Source organism: Branchiostoma floridae, chromosome 15 (genome assembly GCF_000003815.2).
Source record: "Branchiostoma floridae strain S238N-H82 chromosome 15, Bfl_VNyyK, whole genome shotgun sequence".
Taxonomy (NCBI): Eukaryota; Metazoa; Chordata; class Leptocardii; order Amphioxiformes; family Branchiostomatidae; genus Branchiostoma; species Branchiostoma floridae.
The window spans coordinates 8512876-8533026 of NC_049993.1; the positions used below are offsets into that span (position 1 = coordinate 8512876).

General features: G+C 40.1%; 1 protein-coding gene across 1 annotated transcript in view; it reads right to left on the bottom strand.

Moving 5' to 3' along the window:
- Positions 1-17312, bottom strand: part of LOC118431418 (serine/threonine-protein kinase NIM1-like) — a 33006-nt gene extending 15694 nt beyond the window's left edge. Inside the window, exons 1-2 of the mRNA XM_035842638.1 lie at positions 17001-17312; positions 4270-5105 (exon numbers count right to left, since the gene is read on the bottom strand). Of these exons, the coding sequence (XP_035698531.1) occupies positions 4270-4576 (307 nt within the window). The 5' untranslated portion in view covers positions 4577-5105; positions 17001-17312. The remainder of the gene's footprint in view (positions 1-4269; positions 5106-17000) is intronic.
- Between the last annotated feature and the right edge of the window lie 2839 nt (positions 17313-20151).

Genomic DNA, 20151 nt, shown 5'->3' on the forward strand with positions numbered 1-20151 from the left:
GTCACGGCTCTCATTCATCATCTCTAGGCATGCATGGCCAGACCTATTCAGTGTCTTTAATTTTACGTAGGCACGCCACAATACATATCCAACACAACACAACACAACACAGTCAGGTCTACCCGTCTACCTGCCATACCAAATAAAACAAGTGCTGATTTGAAAAAAAAGGCATTTTAGCCAGATTGTGTTGAGGAAATAGGACATTAGAATGTTAAGGAAAATGAGTTTTTTTTTGGTGCTAAGTAACAAAGGTGAACATGCAGTGTATTTGAAGGCTGCGGCTATTGACAGGATGTTCCTGTCAATAAGAATCTTTTAATCAATTGTTACACACCTTACAGCCTAAGATAAACTTGTGATCATGTGCAGAAATGCAAAAACAGCATGGCTTTCTTCCTTTTTCTCAAAATACCATGACTTGTGATATTTACTGACTCCGAGAACAAATATGCATTGTACAAGATTCTGCTTGGTAGGATTTCTATAGAAAATTACCAGAGATCGCCTAGTAAAAGCCCAGGATATAGAAAAGGGGAGGCCTTATATAAGCAACATGATACATTGTCATTTGAGGTTGGCTGTTATCCAAATGACTGATGCCCATCTGTTCTGTACAGGGACTTCACAGCTTCAGTTTGACCATCTTGATGGATCTTGCTAACATGGTGATCGATCAACTGTGATGACAGTGCCTCATGCAGACACATGTACATCTTTGCAGGGTCACTGTTGACAATCTGTGCTTGACAGGCATAAGTGCTATGTCATGTTAAATTCATTCTGCGTCATCAAGACTTCATATTTCATAATGTGAGGTGTAAAATGTACATGTAGAAAGCATCACAAGTATTTTTGGGGAGAGCTTCAATTAGTAGACTCTTACTAGCAGTCTTAGAATAAATAACTGAGTCGGAAATGTTCAGATAAATTATTTATATTCATATATAAATAATTTATCTGAACATTTCCGACTTAAAAACAAGTGAAATGGATAAAATTATATGAAAAAGCCTGTCTATATCATATCAATCATTGAGTTTCAAAAAAGGTGAAAATTTGGAGAAAAAAATGCCAAAATCGGCATGGGTACTGCGTAGTACAACTACAATTCGCGCCCTCCAAGCAGAGGTTGGTGGGGAAACTGTGACATTTTCATTTTTATGTCCCATTTTCTAATCAAAAAGGTCACAAAACATTTGCACAAAGCAGGAAATATGAACTTCAATCAATACCATTTTCATATATGTATTACCACGTATTGAATAAAAAAAAGGCCAGCAAGCAAATACTGTAAATGTATTTAAGTTTGCGGTGGTTTTAATTTTGCGGTAGCACCATGCACTGTAGTCTCTTACTGCCATGGAAAAATGTTCGCGGTGGATTTTAGTTCGCGGTGAAGCGGCCACCGCGAAAACCGCAAACATTAATCCACCGCAAAAGTTTCTGCATTTACAGTAACACTGTAGATGAATTGATCCAACATTAAGTCATCAGAGATGGGCTAACATAGATGATATTAGCTGGCCGGAGATGGCAATATTGATTTTTCTGGATTTAACATGTGAAACACTGGAGGGAAGAAGACAAGTCCCTGGCTCCCGGGATTCGAACCTGGACCCACCAGAGCTTGCTAACCCAATACCATAACCACTAGGCCAAAAGGTCCAGACCAGTTGAGTTAGACTGGTCAGTTTGGACCCCACTGTTAGTGTTACGCTACTCCCCCTTTTCTTTCCCCATCAGACGTGAGCTATCATACACGAGTGACGTTAGCTGGCCAGACAGCAGTATATTGATTTTTCTGGACATGATATGTACCCCTGGCTGAAAATTAATTGCCCTGCGGTATAGCGGTAGTCCTTCCTTGGTAACTGCTGTTTGAAGCAACCAAAAGAACACTGATTGAGTCCAAATGGAACGATTCAACATCAGGAAATTGTTCACGATGCAATTACGGGTAAAATTTGTCTTAGCCGAAATAACAAGAAAGTCATTACTGTGATGATTGTGCACCAAGGATGGGAATTCCCAGGGGAGAATCTGCTTCTTTGAATAAACTTCTTGAAATATCCGAGTCTGTAACCTGTGTCCAACTGTCAGATGTTGTCTTCTATGAATTAAATACCGTACAGTATTACAAGTACATAATAATATAGGGCTCAAAAAACATGGTGCATATGCCTTTTTGTAAAACCAAGACTTTGCACACCTTACATGTACATTTGTAGGTACACCTACAATTGTACAATAATTGCACAGTCTAGTATACACCATATTCTTGACATTTCATAAATTTACTGTTGTGTTACCTCCCCCAAAAGACTAAGTATACCTTTTTGTATTACTTGTTTTCAATTTTTAAGTTTAGCCTATAGAATTTCAGATTCAGGTTCTGAACGGAGGTCTTTAAGTTCCATGCACACATTTTTTTTTGCCCAATACTAAATCAAGGCTCATATAAGTGCACGGGACTACTTACAAAACTTGGAGCCCTGTAAACATCAGATTTGATTCCCGGAAACATCAAAACTCACTTCATATCCCAGGGGTTACAAGATAACAGCCAAATCCTTTTACTGACCTATGAATATTTAATACTGTTTTTATCCCGTGCTCTTGACTTCTCAAAGAAAGCTATCAAGAACTCTCGCCCCTCAGGGGAATAGAAAGATAGTTAAGCCATGCAAGTTAGATAACTCGCTTGATGATCAATTTTTGCCAACAGTCACATACATTGTGATTGTATCACTAGGTAAAATCTCAGTCTAATCATTCCGATAGTTTTTTTTTGTCTTCAATTCTTAGGACAGAACATTAGAGATGATAAAAAGGGGACTGAAATAAGTTAACCTCATTGATAATGTAACATGGGAACAATTGATGATATAGAAACTACTACATGTTTGCATTGCCACCATTTTCATGTCTTTCTTTCTCATAAAAATCATTTTCCTCATTCACTCCCAATACTGTAATTTGCATTTAACTTAAAGTTCATGGGGAATTAATTTCGCGTTAGCGGGAAAGTGGAGTGTCGTGGTGGTTTTAAGTTTGCATTAGTGCCATACACTATAGCCACATATTGTAATGGAAAAATGTTTGCGGTCATTTTAAGTTCACGGTAAGACTGCCTCACAAAAACCGTGAACATAAAACTACCGCAAACATTTCTGCATTTACAGTATACATTGTAAGAGATGCATAATGTTTGCTGTAGACCTTTAAACTGTTCAACACAGGTTCTGTTATGTGTGTGTGTACATACAAATATGTAAGATCCCACCAAGGTGTTTTTAGGATTGAACTGACTTAAATACCAGCGAAGCCACGTTGGTTGCTCTGACTACGGGGAACTTGAAATCCCATAACCCCAGGACTGGAAGTTCGCCCATAATCCTCAGTAAAAGGTTAAGAGAGGAGGGGCATGGGAGGGAACAGATGATTGGCCTTTTCACAGGCACGGAAATCCTAGATTTTCTAATTCCTAACAAGGAAACTAAGGCTTGAACCCTCAGAATTGTGAGTAGAAGAGAAAAAAAAAGTAAAACATGCGGGTATGGAATACACTGATATTGTAATAATTAGCTAATATTAAGAACAATAATCAATTCTTTCTTTTTTTTCTTGCAATCTTGTCTTTAAGTGGAAGACTATGTTTTAACTATGTTTGTATTGTATTTGAAAGTCTAAGAAAAGTCAACTTTAGAATAGCGTCCAGTATACTTTCTTCTCAATGTTTTGTCCATTAGAAAAGAACATTAATCTGTTATGTTTGGGCTGTTCCTGACATTGTCTGACATATAAGCTGATAATGATGGGGAATTTACATTCTGTGCATACCTTATACACATACACACTTTCTCCAATTGTGTACATGTACGTAAACCTCACACCATTTCCTAAATACTACAACTTGTAGTACAAGAACTTTTTGTCAAATAAGAAAGCAATCAATCCATTTCAATCAGGTCAATAACTTTTTTTATCAACCTGTGAAATTATGGAAAGCCAGTTTGACAATTTGCTATAGATACCCCGGTATTCTATTTTGCAGTTGCCATACACAAGTAATGAAATTCAATGTTGATTTCTTTTCTTGGACCAGTATTCTACTTTGTTCAAACCTCATTTTCCCAAAGCCTTGGTCAGACAGACAATATCATACAAGTATATGAAATCCACATTTGTTGTTTGTTTGGATGCCGTTAAGTTATCTTGTTTTGTTGTTAAAGAATATAAGAGAAACATATCAGAGTAATTCCTCACCTTTGGTGAGTGCATGTATGCCCATCTTGACTTGTGAGAAGTTTCCACTGCCAATCTCCGCCCGTAATCTGTAGAAGCCGATCCTCTTCCCGAGGGTGACCTCCTTCTGAATCTTCTCGTCATTGCTCAGGTCATAGGTCACCCTCTCGTAGGGGGACAGCTTGCGCTCCTTTCGCGGGAAGTCGGGGGAGGTGACGGGGAGGTCTGCCTCGTGATTGGACGAGATGTAGTGGTTGCCTCCCATCTTGAGGTGCTGCTTCTCGATAAGCGCCGGACTGGGATGCACCACGGCGGTTGTCTTGGACATGTCGCTCGCTCGGCGCCAGGGCTCACACGCACGTCCATGCAGAGCCCTGCCGAGCTGCTACGATCCTCGCGGGATTCTCCGGAGCGACCGGGAGGAGGTCAGCGGCCATCCTCCGCTCTCTCCCTGCGTGATACCCGTCACTCTTCCCCTCAGAACTCGCCAATCAGACAAACGGCCTGGAGCAGGGATGCGTTACAGTTACCATGGACGACAAGGCTAATAATGGCCAGGGCTGTGCCCTCCCTCCTGGGGCAGGCGATATTCACCAGGGCTAATGGACTGTTATCATCCCTGAAAGCATGTAATGGCTTTGTTTGTCAAACAGCGACCTCTGACCCCGCTGATTCACCAGGTGTGCTCCGGTGCTTCCTGTGATCTAGACGTGTCTTCTGGTGGCGGTCATGGCGAGACAGGTGTTCCAGCCGCGAAGATCCGGCTATAGCCGCTGGCGGAGTCTTATGTCAGTCCTGCAGGCTGTCAGGAGCTGGCAGTGGCATCAGATACAGTTGCAGGCTGTACTACTTTTGGCCTGTGGGGGGGAGGACATAACAATATATGTAACTTGACAATCAGTGCAAATACATAATGTAAAAGACATTCAAATACATTCTGTTTTTGTACAATTCAATCTCTACAACAGATAAAAAGGGGGGGATTTACTTCCAGACGTTTCGATTGACATCCATCACTCTTCTTCAGCGTTACTAGAACGTATGTTAATAGATAAGACAAAAAACAAAAAAACAATACAAAAAAATTTTGAGGATACAATGTTTCTAGACGACCAAATCTTAGCTGGACAACAAGCTATTCAGAATGGAAATCTACAACGACAGCCTTTTCCTGATACACAGTAATCCATTAAGATGATACAATGATAATATTTAAACTTTAACCTACTTTTCTTAGAAATATTCCTGTTTCCTGGTAACTATCAGGTCATGAATAATTGAGCCACAGAGTAACTTCTTGTTCACCTTTTTTGAGGATGTTAAAATACAATCTTGATGGTATTTGTCACTTTTCATGGCACGACAGTAAGTTGGGAATGCTATTCTAAGCATTTGAATGACATTTCACTCTTTTGCTACTCGCACTGACATACATGTATTCTTGGCATCTTTCCTACAAGTGTTACCAAGTATCTGACAAATAAGACAAGAGAGTGCCAAATGTTTCGATCGATTCCACACATATATTAGGGACAGCTGTGGATGCCAATAATCTTCAGTGACCTCATTACTAGTCTAGCCTCTACAAGGCTCAGCAGATAGTCGGTCAAATAGTAGAAATAGGACAAATGGAGGAAATAGTACACTAGGGGAGTTGGCCAGTCAGTGGAGTCAGTACATGACCCACGGAGCCTGTGCGGGGCTGTGTACTGACTCCTCTGGCCAGCCGACTCCCCTAGCGCTCTATTCCCTCTATTTGTCCAATTTCTACTATTTGACTATTACACTAATGATCCATGGAGCCTGGTAGAGGCTACTCATTACAACATAACATGCACTTTCGTCCCTAAGACTCTAGACTTCATTACAAATCGGATTCTAGTCAAATCCACTACTGTAAAAAGGGAAATATTCACTGTTTTTGCAGTGACTTATTTGCTTCTTAAAACCACAGCAAACATTTCCCATTTTACAGTAAAATCCTCTTTTTTTTTTAAAGTAAAACCTGGCAGAACAGTTTTAACTACAAATTTCACTTAAAGCCACTGCAAACACTCCATTTTTTCTGAGATTAAATCTTCCTTTTAACAGTATATTCCTGTCATTACGATGTCCTTAGAATTACAAACCCAACAGACGATCCCCTGCCTGGCATTAGTCTAAACAGTTCATCAGAGCGACAAGCTTATTACTTTGTACACCAAACCACAACATGCCTAGCTGAAGAGGCATGTTAATTGCAAGGGGACCAAAGTAAGTGATAGCTGTGACGTACATGGTCTCCAAATGCTGAATGTACCTGTGCTACAGTCAACACAACAAGGGCGCTATACTTGGTACACTGCAAGGTTGCAAGCAAATTAGCATATAAACTTTTGTAAACCTAATTTTTTACTGTGGGTGCACTGATGCACCTACATTGTAGATACATGTGTAGGTTATGTATGTAAAGCTATCATTGTACACTAGTACATGTAGCATATTTGTATTCTTAAGATTTATATGTCAGAAGAAAAGTACATGACCTACCTCTTTAAGATTACATAGTTACAATTGTTTTAAAATTCAATTCTGAAGAGACTCACACTGTAACTTAAAGATACTGTATTGTCATTTTACTTGTTGTTGTCTCAACTCAAATAATTTCTCTGCATCTAATCAAATTTTGACATATGTGAAGTAATGTGTTCGATATCGATCCATATATGCACGTATGTAGATGTCGATGTGCTGGTCCTGGGTATTTAAAACTTCAAAGGAGTGTCCCATCTGTCTCTTACCATGACCATAATCATACTTTGGTAAACCAGCAGGCCTATATTTAGGTGACAAAACACTTGAAATAGCAATCAGTTCATTTCCTACACTGTACATCTGTGTCAGAGAACTGGAGCGGAATAGTGTTGCAGAAGTAGAGCTCACTGACACCAGTGACACGAGAAGAAGAAGAAGAAAGAACAGACCCTTAAGACATATGTCTGCATAAGCAAATGGCAAATGATTCAATTTGAAGCAGGTACGTGTGTGTTGTTTATCCCAAAGGGCACTGAAACCATCTATATACAGAATCAAAATCAAATTTATTCAGGTATCAAGACATAAATGTGTCAATTTGAAACATGAACATATTTCAGACTTGCAGCACAGACACCAAACCAAATCCGATAGTCCGAAGGAAGACATGTACAAATGCTTATGGCCAAAGGTATGATGCTTCCCCGACCCTTAATGGTACTCAAAGGATAACGTGGGATTTGTGCAATGTCTACCATTACTGGTCTAGGCAGCAGGCATACTCACTCAGGGGATGGTCAACGTGTGTTAAAGTGCACAGGGGAGAGAAGTGGAAATCCAAGGTGTCATTGGTTCATACATAACTGCATCCGTCCATTACATACTACACGTAAGGTTTTACACATGTAGACAGCAGTAATCTATAGGGATATCTTTCATCGTAGTACATCTCACATATCGGAATTATGCTGATTGGTTGAAGGACGCCCATACATTAACAGGTGGGTAATTTGACACATTGAATTGCAAAAGCTTCAAAGCCACAATTTGGAATGCCATTTCCCAAAGGACTCAGACTCATCAGAGGAAATAACCATCTTGCTTCTGTAACAACGGCTAGTCTCAAGTAAGGCCCAATCTACACATGTAGTTTTTACCGATATCTGTGGAGATGTCAGGAGGGATCTAGAACGTAGGGGGCCGGACACCCATGGCGCTTGCAGTCATAAACATATAGCGCGGTTTTCCAAATTGCGTTATATGCTAATGAGCCTTCCCGAAGTCGGGAAGCATCTACACGCGCGCGAAGCTGTCGGGGACCCCTGCTAAGCTATCGGTAAGGTATCGTACGAATGATCCCGACCTTTCGGGAGAAATTTTCCCGATATCGTAATGGCGATATAGTAGTTCCATCTAGACGATAAAAAAAAGCTGTCGGCGAGAGGTTGTAGGCTCGCCGATATCGGGAAAAACTGTGTGTAGATCGTGCCTAAATGTCTTGCAGCTCCATTTGTATGCTATCCCTGAACCAAACTATGCTTCAGGTACAAACAACAAGTGCTTTACATCAGACTAACAGAAAAAGTCATATAAACATGTCCGTCTAAAGCAATTAGACTTTGACCTCAGCAGTTCATATACAAGAGTTAATGATTAATTCATGACCTGCACACGGCTGCTGTTTTTACGACACAAGGAAACAAACGCTGAAGAAAAAACATAAGAACAGACTTTTCTTTCCTCTACTCTAGTCTAGGCCCTATATTGGACGATAAGATAACTGTAAATGCAGACGTTTTCGCAGTGGTTTTATGTTCACGATTTTCACGTTGGCAATTCACCACAAACTTAAACCCACTGCAAACATTTTTTCCATGGCAGTGCATGGTGCTACTGCAAACTTAAAACCACAGCGAACAGTCCTTTTTCCCGCTATCACGAAATTAAATCCCCACAAACTTAAATGCATTTACCAAAATAGATCTAAGCAAGACATAGTCTTATGTAAGTCAAAGCATTAAATAACTTGTATGATTCTGTACTGGAATATTGCACATACACATAACATGTACATTTGTACATGTAGGACGTAAAATGTCAATCTAATACCCTCACAGATGAACTTTCATTTGAATGTATGATGTATGTTACAGAACGTCTTCTTTGATATACATACTATGTACATGTATAATAAAGAAGAAGTGGTGCAATGCTGAGGGCAGGGATAAACAAGTCCACTAGCCCTATTGTCCAGGGCAAGTGAAAGTGCTGTTCGGGCAAGTGCATGTCCTACCCCACTTGTCCGATCGGGCAAGTAAGATTTTTCCATTGATTTTAGTGCAATTTTGATATACTTGTTACTTTTTACAGTCATGACATCAAGCAATTGTCTACAGAGAATTCCATTGCTGGAAGTGAAAATGCATATACTACATGTAGTTACAGTGACATTTGAATTTTGGGCAAGTGAAAAATTGGTTCGGGCAAGTACATTTTTTATGTGCTTGCCCGATAGGACACGTGGATTTTAGAAAACTTGTTCAACCCTGGAGGGGAAGAAGATACAAGTTGTAACTTTTCAGCAAGTTTCAAAGGACGCTGCCTAAAATGTCCTGTCAGTTTCCATCTCAGCAACCCGCAGACTATTAAACACATGGAGGATTTATGGGCCACGTTCCCAAGGGTTAGGATAGTATCAGTCTGCTGGGCTGTGATAAGAGGCTTGGTTCTATCCAGCCTACTCCTGGTGCATTAAGTCAGGTGCCTCATGCCTCTTACACAAGACAAGCAATGGTCTGGGGAAGCCTGCACTGACAGATAAATGGCAGTTAATGGGATCCTTACAATAGTGCAGAAGCAAGGTCTATGACATCCGAGTGTCGTATAAAACTTGCTTGTTGAAGACCTCATTGATCAATCGGAGGAATATATTGTTCCTCGCAGCCATGCTGTATCCTACAACTGTTAGAGAATGAAATTCTTTATCAAAATGTGTTATAGTCCAGACATTAATGTTATGAATCATCTTTGCGGTTGCTACGATTCTTGACTGTTGCACCCAGGAAAAGGAAATTTGAGAAACATGAAAGTAACCTTTTTTAGATCTCTACAGCTTTTTATTCATATTTCATGGTTGCCATGCATTTAATTACATACTGCAGTCTCCAATCTTGGCCCTCCGTTGCAGTCTGCACACATAACAACATCCCCAATTATACCTTGAATAGGTACGTACTTGAATAACGGGGGCTATGTCAGTGCTTTGACTGAAATCTTATCACAAAAGGTTGAGGTTTACATTTGTATGCAGGTAGACAATCATTTAGAAATTACAATTGGCATTCATGCATACAATAATTTCAGTCACATACGTTTTTTCTTCTCTATACATTTTAATCATTCAAACAACAAGACGCAAGGCCGGGCATTTCAGTGCATAGCAGGGGAAGTAACGGAACAAACTGGCGTGTCAGGCAAATAGCAACACACAAAGCCCCTGTCAAACACCTGCTCTCTTCAGGAAAAGCACATACACATGAATGTGCAGGTCTTATTTGCCACAATGACTTGGAATTTTTAGTGGATCAACCTAAGGCCTAACTCAACAACACATTTAAAAGTATCCTTGGGAATAAAACTGCTGCTGTGAAACATCCTTGTTCCCTATATTGTTAAATAATCAATTATGCCATTGGAGCTATAGAAACTTGTATCAAACATCAAACATATAGTGCCTTTGTAAATACATTGTTGTACTAGGAAACAGGTCACATACTGTGCTGTAGGTTATTATTCCTTTGACAGTTTGAGAAAATGCTTGTTGACAATTTACATATAACTTGAACCAAACAAAAACTTTGTGTTAATTTACTGATAGACATTAGAGCGGCCAGGATAAAACATCTCCAGATCCATTCACATTGAGACACACAGGTCTAATGGAAACAAGGACAATTGTATTCTATTATATATAATTGTCCTCAGTAGAAATAATGTATTAGTAATATATGTAATACTATTACATGGCTCTAATATCATAATCATTCAAATCATCATCGCTAGTTGCCCAGATATTCTCAGCTTTTCATAAATCATCAAATACATTGAAATAAACAGCATCAAGCAAAGTCTGCTACATCCACTAGCCATAAAAACAGACCCGTTTTACGATAAGTACTGTATGACAGCTTTGTGTATCCTACGTCATACATCTGCAACCATAGCAACTGTTAATATATTTATGCAGCCATGTGGTAGAAATGTTTTCCTGGAAATTTCTGTACATCCAAATAAGGAAATACCTGATCCCAGGTGAGAATGTTTCCGCTGTGGTTTAGAGAAGGGCACAGGTACATGAACTTTAATAGCATTGACACCTGGGTCAACGTATTATCTTCATACATAATTCACGATTCCAGTTCCAAACTGGCTTACTTGTGGGTAAAGCGAACAAAGTGGCTGTTGTATAAATCAATCACACAAAATGAAATCATACACCATCATCTAGGCCTTGGACTGTTATTAATGTTTGTTTAAATTTTGGGCAAACAAAGGTGTGATATAGCCTAAAGGCTCAGTCAATAGAAAACCAGAAAAGTACATGAAGTTCTTAAATTTGAACTGAATATTGCACAATTCTCCAAACATTTTGAGATATTCAAATATGTCTAATTCATAGAAACAACTATACAGAACATTGACAACATCAGTTACAGGCATTTATTCGTGATTCACAGGTTCTTAAAGATTAGATATTTCTTCTCAAAGCTGAGTCCCTTTGGGACTACTTACATAGTTTAGTAGCATTAGCAGTGCCAGCTGCAAGAGTGACAAAAGCTAATCTTCTTACCAAAATCAAGGATGTTATATAAGTTATAAGACCTTGCCAGAATACAACAGGACTCTGAGAAATCTACAACAAACTGCACTTTGAAAGTTCAAAACCCCACTAAAAACACAGATATAACAAAAAGGTTTTTATCTATTTACACTGTGCGGTCATGGCAACGAGAAGGGACCCTTTTTTCGACAGACACCTTTTATGGTGAACTGGAGCACAGAGTCCATTTATTTGTCACCGAAAGGTCAGCTGTCAAAGTCTCTGTACTTCCTTTAGAAATGGAAGGTGCTTGGACCACATGATGGACTGGTCCTTCCTACATTAACAAGTATAACAGGGCGGGCATGCTGACCCCATTAACGCACATCATTTCTAACGATAACGAGAGAAGCCATCAAAATACATTATGGGTTCCTTGCGGTCTGGATGCAAGCATTGTTAGTTTTAGTATGCTCTCTCTCTCAGTCAGGCACTGGAAGCGACTAAGAGAGAATACTAAAACCTAAAAGCTAAGTTCCTTAATGCCTACAGATAAAAAAAGACTAAAATCACTATAAAATCCACAGATAAAAAAATGAAATACAGGCACGGCATTTGTCAGAAGTATAGTCAAACTGACAAAAATATGGCATTACTGAAATAAAATTGGAGCAAACTGCAAAGAAATTACTCTGATGACAAAAGACGGAAGGAACCACAGCAATCATTTGTGCATAATAACCAGTCATTTACCTTGATAGGCCGGTTAGTTGCCATGACTACATCAAACATGTGTAAGTCTAATCTGAAAATGATCCCTGTGGACAAGTAATTGTCTGACGTGCCCGCCAAAGATTAGACATGTGTTTGTTACCAAGAAACCCTACAAAACATCTTCAAATGTAACATGAGACAGTCGAGTCTACATCCCGTGTATTGTTAAAGATGACAAGAATTAGTGTGTAACATCTCATTGAAATTATAGTACCAATGGCAGACAATAGATGAAGCAGACTGAAGCATTTGATATCAATGGGGGCATACATAAGAGGCTTCCATTACTAGGGGTACTTACTAGACCATAAAACATCTATGGCTTCTACCATTCCTACATGTATGACCCATGAAATGATTTTTTCACATATAGGTTTTTATGATGATAATGGTTTCAACTGAAAATGAAAATAAAAACTGAATTTTGTTTTTGTAAACCATATTCCAAGAATATCCTTGATGTTTTCATTTTTCCTGAAGCCATTGAAGGATTTACAAGAAGAAGGGCAGGTTGGCTTTGTTATTCCATATGGTTGTTACACGGTTGTTATGGATGATGTTCAAAACACTTGTTACATAAATACAGGAGATCTGCTTCATAATCCTATTTGCCGCACCATCAAACATTGGGAGGGATTGGTGTTGACATAAGGAGAAAAATACATAGTTTTCCATTTATGCGAAACAATAAAATAAGGAATCAGAACCAGTATATTACACCTCTACAATTGTCCCCGTGATGAGAAGTTGATAAACACCACCGATGACAATACATACTAACTTCAAGTTATTACCTTTTTATCTGTACCAGGATTTGTTCAGTGAGTCCAAAGTAAGATGAAACATTTGGGAAATACCTTAATCTCCAAGCAGATATAGCAGGTAAAAATTGTAACATTTCTCAAGCTCCCAGTTCTGTGTTTGAGAAAACATCACGATTTTGCTGTTTTACATCTGCTTGGAGATTAGATCCAACAGCCTAGGCCTTTTTATCTACACATGATACATAAATAGCTAGGAGGTTGGTTGACTTGGCTATTTCATAACAGCTTGTTTTTATAAAATGACCTGAATGTCATAACATACACAAAATAGGTCAAGAAAATAAAAGCAGAGGGAAAAAAAGTTTCCAGTCATGCATCATTAATAAGTAGATAATTGCTTTGCAGTATCAAACTGTTTGGGATATCATGTTACCATGTTGTGATACCACAACCCTTTACAAACACAATAATAGGTAATCTGCATGAAGCCCTATTCTGTCCTTTATCCCCTGTGAAAGATACTTCAGTCTGCCATTGGTTGGAAAACCAAAGAACTATGTATGTTGACTGGATACTATACAGTCTTATCATATGTTGCCCCATATCGTCACACTGTTCACAGATTGGAGGCTAACTTTAACCTATATGATATTGCACTGAAGTAGCCCTTTGGCTACCAAGTCTCTGTCTATCCTCCTTTGTAAACTTCTAGGAGCACTAGAGTTTAGTTGTGGGGGGAAATGCTGACGTCGCTTTTGTTCCTATCATGTTACATTTTCAAGGGAATGTCCTAAAATCATTTCAGCCCAGACTTAATGAATCTCTTGGCTTGGCTTTGCGAACAAACATCGTCTAGTAACAACTCAGCCTAGTGAAAATACCATGCTCACCATCCCAAGCTCAACCTTTACAATGCATCTACACAAGGTACTAGTATTAAAATTTAATTGAAGACTTTGCCTACCATTCATCCACTTTCGGCTTTATATTCAGAATAACGAGAACACAGGTACTGAACGGGTCTTTTCTTATAGACTAATTCAGTGTGTATAATACCACCTCTTGGTGCTTAATCACTCACTCATCTGTTCTGGCTGTGGTTCTGGTATCCAAGCAACCTCACCAGTCCTTGATCCCGATCAAGGGCCAATCCAGAAGTACGACATTGTGTTTGTTTTTCTGTTTGTTTGGTGTTTTCAGAGGCAGAGGCAAGGACCTGTCCAAAGTGGTACGAGCTCAACACAACCAAATATAAAAATGTGCAGGTGTGAAGCTTCCTTACAAACTGGGGAGGCAAACAAATGCTTGTGCCAAGTTTTGGAAATACCCTAATTTATTTTGAACTTTGGTAAATAGGGGTCACACATTCACAGCATGAGCCATTATTATCTGCCCTTATATTGTGCACGCAGCCCATATTGGCACTGAGCAAAGAAAGATGCTGTACGGATCAAAAGCTTGGGATAAAGGGAGAGTACATAACGGTATCATTATCGTTTATTATCTACATTTTCGCCACATGCACACAGAATAATGAATTTGCTGTAAATCAAAGCAGCATCATACATGAAAGAGCCCAAAGACTGACAAATTATGCTTTTGATAACCATTTTATGTTCACAATTTTCATAATTTGAAACTTGAAACTTTTTTTTTCATGTGCATAAAAGTGCCGCAGGGTGGGTTAACAACCTACTACTAGTACTAGTACGAAACAAGCCATGCTGTCCCAATTCTACAGTTAATACATGTTATCACATCACCAATCATACGAGTATGGAAATTGCCAGATAAAATTAAAGCCAACCAAATCACTTCTAGGCTTTTCTCAAAACAAATTGATTCCAGGTAAGATATCTATACAGTAAAAGTGAGCACAGAACCAACTGGATGATATCCATCACTTGCGAATGATGAATTTCATGCCATTTTCTTAACCTAGTTAGAGCAGATGTCCAAATAAATCATGCTGTGGAACTGGTCCAGCCAAGGTTGAAGGTAGCATAGCCAAGATAGTCGCGGCATATGGATTACATGTGCATGGGGAGGGTCACACTGATCCCCAAGCACATGTTGAACAGGCTTTCTTTTTGCCTCATAAATCAAAAAGCTACTAGTACTACCGCAAGGTAAGAACTGCTCTAAAAACATGCAAAGAACTGCTCTAAAAACATGCAAAATACTGATGTTACATCTGCTTGAAGGGTACGGAACATATATTTATGTTTCGGAAATACAGAAATTATCAAGCTAGAGGCCATGTCTACAAACAATATCAACCACAAGTAAAATCTAACGATAATAGGATAGCAACAAAGAGATAGACTGGCAAAGAAAGGAGCTACCGGTACTTAGTCTTTGTAACTAAGTTACTAAGCAAATAAAAGTAAAACTGATTGACACACCCATTGACGTTGGCACTCAGTTGGAATTGATTGATACAATGTTGTAGAATGGTAGCCACGAGTAACAATGTACTAATATAGTACTTCAGCATTATTAACTAAGGGATTTTGTTTCACTAAATACAGTAACACTTCCAGATATATTTTCAATAATGTGTATCTAAGTTGCATCAATGATTACAATGGACGACAACATGGAAAACACATGGAGTTAAAAACATTTAAAGCTCATTGAACAATCATGTTATATCACATAACGTAATTGTAGTGACTGAGTGTGTTTGGATCAAAGCCCAAGGTACAAACCTGGTGTGTTACACCATAATGCGGTTTTCTGTGTGTGTGTAAATGCGGTTTACCAGGTATGCAGTATAAAGACATGTTACGTTATTCCGCCTACAACTTTTTCTAGAGACATATCAGCTTGAGTGTGTCAGTGTGTGTGTGTGTGTGTGTGTGAGTGTGCGTGTGCGTGCGTGTGTGAGTGTGCGTGCGTGTGTGTGTGAGTGTGCATGCGTGTGTGTGTGAGTGTGTGTGTGTGTGTGTGTGAATGTGTGTGAATGTGTGTGTGTGTGTGTGTGTGTGAGTGTGTGTGTGAGTGTGTGTGTGTGTGTGTGAGCATGCGTGCGTGCGTGTATGTGTGTGTGTGTGTGAGTGTGTGTGTGTGAGTGTGTGTGTGTGTGTGTGAGTGTGCGTGCGTGCGTGCGTGCGTGCGTGCGTGTGTGTGTGTGTGAATGTATCTCTTCAAGTCTTTAGTGTGTGCAAGTGCAAGATGAGATTAGGTGGCTCAAAACCAGCTGTGAACACACTTTTATCATTTCAAAATCTTCACCGGAAACAACCTTTCTGTAGGAAATTTGTCCCATGTCAACAATATCTATTTCCCCCTTCATTCATCGACTAGTGATTGTTATGTCTACAAAAAAGTTATTTGTTTAAAGTGATCTTATTTCCGCCCTGTTTATCTTTTGGACATGTGTCTTCGGGTGCCTGACACCTATCTACATCCTGTTCTTCCACATACAGGACGACCCCTCTGGTCCAGTCTACCCCCACAGAGAAGAACTCGAATACCGTTCTTAAAATAATTCGGCATAACATAAATTTTCACAACAACAACTTGTATTGAGATAACACTTTCTGTTGTCACTAGGAAACTAGTAATAACAGTAAAGCCACTTGCATTAGTGTTCGAAGGGACTTTCTCTCTAAAGCATGCGAAAACAAACCTTAATCTCGACGCACGAAAGTGTGATCCTTTATACGTCTTGAAGATATTGTTGAAGACTTCAAGAAAGTCACCTCTTCTTACTAAAGGTATTGCCCCCCTCCCCCTTACCGGTTCTTACTCTAGTCTAAGTAAACGTAAGGTTCAACCAACAACACAGATCACAAGGTAAAAACACTGTTACGGTTGTAATATTCAAACGCTCTCCTCAGCAAAGCCACAAGCCAGTCTGAGGTAGGCAAACTTACCCAGGAGAGGTGGACTCGGGCTAGTCGGGCAGAGGCGGCAGCGGGCCCGGCAGAAAACGGGAACCGTGGCGGGCCGTACTTCCGTACCCAGCCTTCCCGTCAATTTGGCACAACCACTGCAGAGACGGAGACCTATCTGCTCGTCAACTCCCTCGTCTGCGATCTGGGAAATATAGTATGTGAGCAGATCTAGCCCTGGTCCTTTCCTGTTTGTATTTTTCTTTCTCCCCAGCTAGAAAATGTTGGCCGCTGTCGTCTGACTCTGACGGAGTTAGGCTGGGATCAAGATGGCAACCGTGACGTCACGGCCACGTGACCAGGACTCGGCTCCAGGGAGACCGCCACACAGACAAAGGGGATGTTCATTAATGTTTGATGGCGGGTGTCAATAGGTCCAACTAGTGTGTAGCACCGGTTCTCATGGAGAATAATCATAGGACGGTTTTGTTCGACACAAAAGCTCATTGCGAAAACGCATTGATCTGTAAACGGCATATTACATAACCCTTGATATCTTTTCAATAGCGCCTAGCCCTTGATATAATACAGCTGATTGTACGGTTTCTGAACAGAAATATGAGCACAAAAACTCCCAATCAAATGCGACTCATCAGTGAAAAAAGAATTAACCACATTCAAAAGTAGATGAATTTTTCTAATTGCTTTTTTTCTCTTATTCTTACTGCATTACAAATATTATTTTGGCTCCTATGTTTGTTTTTTCGTTCCATCTGTTAATGTTATTGCCAGTTTAAGGGATAAAAAAAATTGTTGAGCTTTGGCTTCATTTGTCATTTCTATTTCCTTTTGCATTCATTCATTTATTCATCTACTTATTGGTTTACTCATAATCTACTAGTATATGAGAAAATTGCAAAGTTTATTAGGTTCTAGAAAGAGCAAATTTACAATCCCATTCAACATTCGTAACCAGGCCAGCGAATGAAAATACGTGTGCTGCATAGCGTGGGTCCCACACTTTAGCTTAACCAATATAATAACTTCCGACAAGTACCTTTTGCCGGGCTGTCGTTTTATTGGCATTGAATACACACCTATCACCTCAGCCGCAGCTGCCGGGTTCTCTCTCGTGACAATCATGCTGTGCCAAAAAGCTGCCGTGAGTTTCATCAGACAGGGGAAACGGAAATACTTCAATGCTGTCTTCGCACACGATGCCCAATTCTTTAACGTTCCCTTTTCCACCTGCGTTTACGGAAATGTTCAAGGATATATATTACATACAGCTGGAATATTTTTCGTAAGAGAGGGGAAATAGTAGGGCTAACTCCGTTCATTCAAGGAAAGAGATATGTTGGCTACAGCGCTCTTCAAGCCTAATTTAGCGTGATAAAAATGCAGACATATCTCTGAATTTTCGAACGTTCACGTGCACGTGATTTGGTCATACCAGAATACCAGGAAAACAGTCCGTATCAAGCGTAGCAGTTGGTTTTTCTCTAAAGTGACCGACAAATTGATTTCACCAACCAAGGACGTTAAAATCTTCTTACGTTGCTTGTCCTTAAGAAATCTGTTTTAATTGTATCAAGGAGACGAAACCACCAAACCACCCTTTGGCGCAAAAGACTAGCTTTGCTATTCGCTAATCGGTAGTTCAAAAAGAAAGATCACCTTTTGTTTTCCCGTTTGTAAATTTATAAAGTAAAGCGAACGTTAACACTAAATATAATACCTTTCATCTTTTCGAGTTTTTTCTATGAGAAAGACACCGACTCAAGGTACATTTAGCAAATTGAATGGCCTGTTGATCAGTTACTGTTAAATCTTTCGCTCTCTCTAGATCTAATGGAGTAATCGTCAAACAAATACAGGGCTTGGCTTTTCAACATGTTTCATTGCGTTTTGTACAACTCTCTAGTGACCACCGTTCTTCTCAAATTGCCTCTTCCCAGGGGGACTCTACATTTTCTTTGAGATTTGAAATAACGCACGTCAGCCACCTTGCAGAGGTCAGCCACCTGAGTTCTGTCGCCTAGCTGCCATGACGTCTGACGTAATCTCCATGCAGATTTGCCAGTGGCAGTGGCATAAGATAGCCTCCTTAGGGATAGTATCAAAGCTGGCTAAGGAGTACAGCTTGGGCCAAAGGGAGTCATCAGCCACTGGGAGCCAAACACACTCCTATGCTATAGGCCGGCTTCACTCCTCTGGCAGCTTTTGATATCATGTTAGATGTTATTATGCTACCGTATGATCTGCTTGGAGATTCACCATGGAGAGGCCAGCCACCTAGAGTCTCTGTCGCGTAACGCCATGACACCTCACGTGCCAAGGTCACCGGGTGACCTGTCCAACACGGCCATTACGCATGTCAGCTGGCCGCCTACATAATTCCTCGCGTGGTTGTCACGACTTCTTACGTGCCTATGATGGCGAGGTCGTCACACTGGCGGTCGAACTTCAAACATCTTTGAGATTTGAAATAACGCACGTCAGCCACCTTGCAGAGGTCAGGCACCTGAACCTCTGTCGCCGGTAGCTGCCGTGACGTCTGACGTAACCTCCAAGCAGTGGCATAAAATAGTATCAAAGCTGGCTAAGGAGTACAGCTGGCCAAAGGGAGTTATCAGCCACTGGGAGCCAAATACACTCCTAGGCCGGCCTCTGGCAGCTTTTGATGCTATCTTATGCTACCGTATGATCTGCTTGGAGAGTACAACCATTGAGAGGCCAGCCACCTAGAGTCTCTGTCGTGTAACGCCATGACACCTCACGTGCCAAGGTCACCGGGTGACCTGTCCAACACGGCCATTACGCATGTCCGCTGGCCGCCTACATGATTCCTAGCGTGGTTGTCACGATTTCTTACGTGCCTATGATGGCGAGGTCTTTACAATAATGGTCGAACTTCAAACAGCCTCTTCCCTCAGGACCTCAATGAAAAGCGGCCTGCAGGCCGATTTGAGCTTTCATGAATAAATAAGGTTCAAGATATCAAAACGTTTGTTTATATGTATGTGTGTGAATATTTTGGATAGAGGCATAGGAACAAATGACGACATGTAAACAATAATCTGCCTTCGTGTATGATTAGGAAATGAGGCAAACAAACATGAGTATTTCATTCATGTTTCTATGCTGGTCAGGAAGACTCTAGCGCCCCTTAGAGACGGCTTTTTTTCTTTTT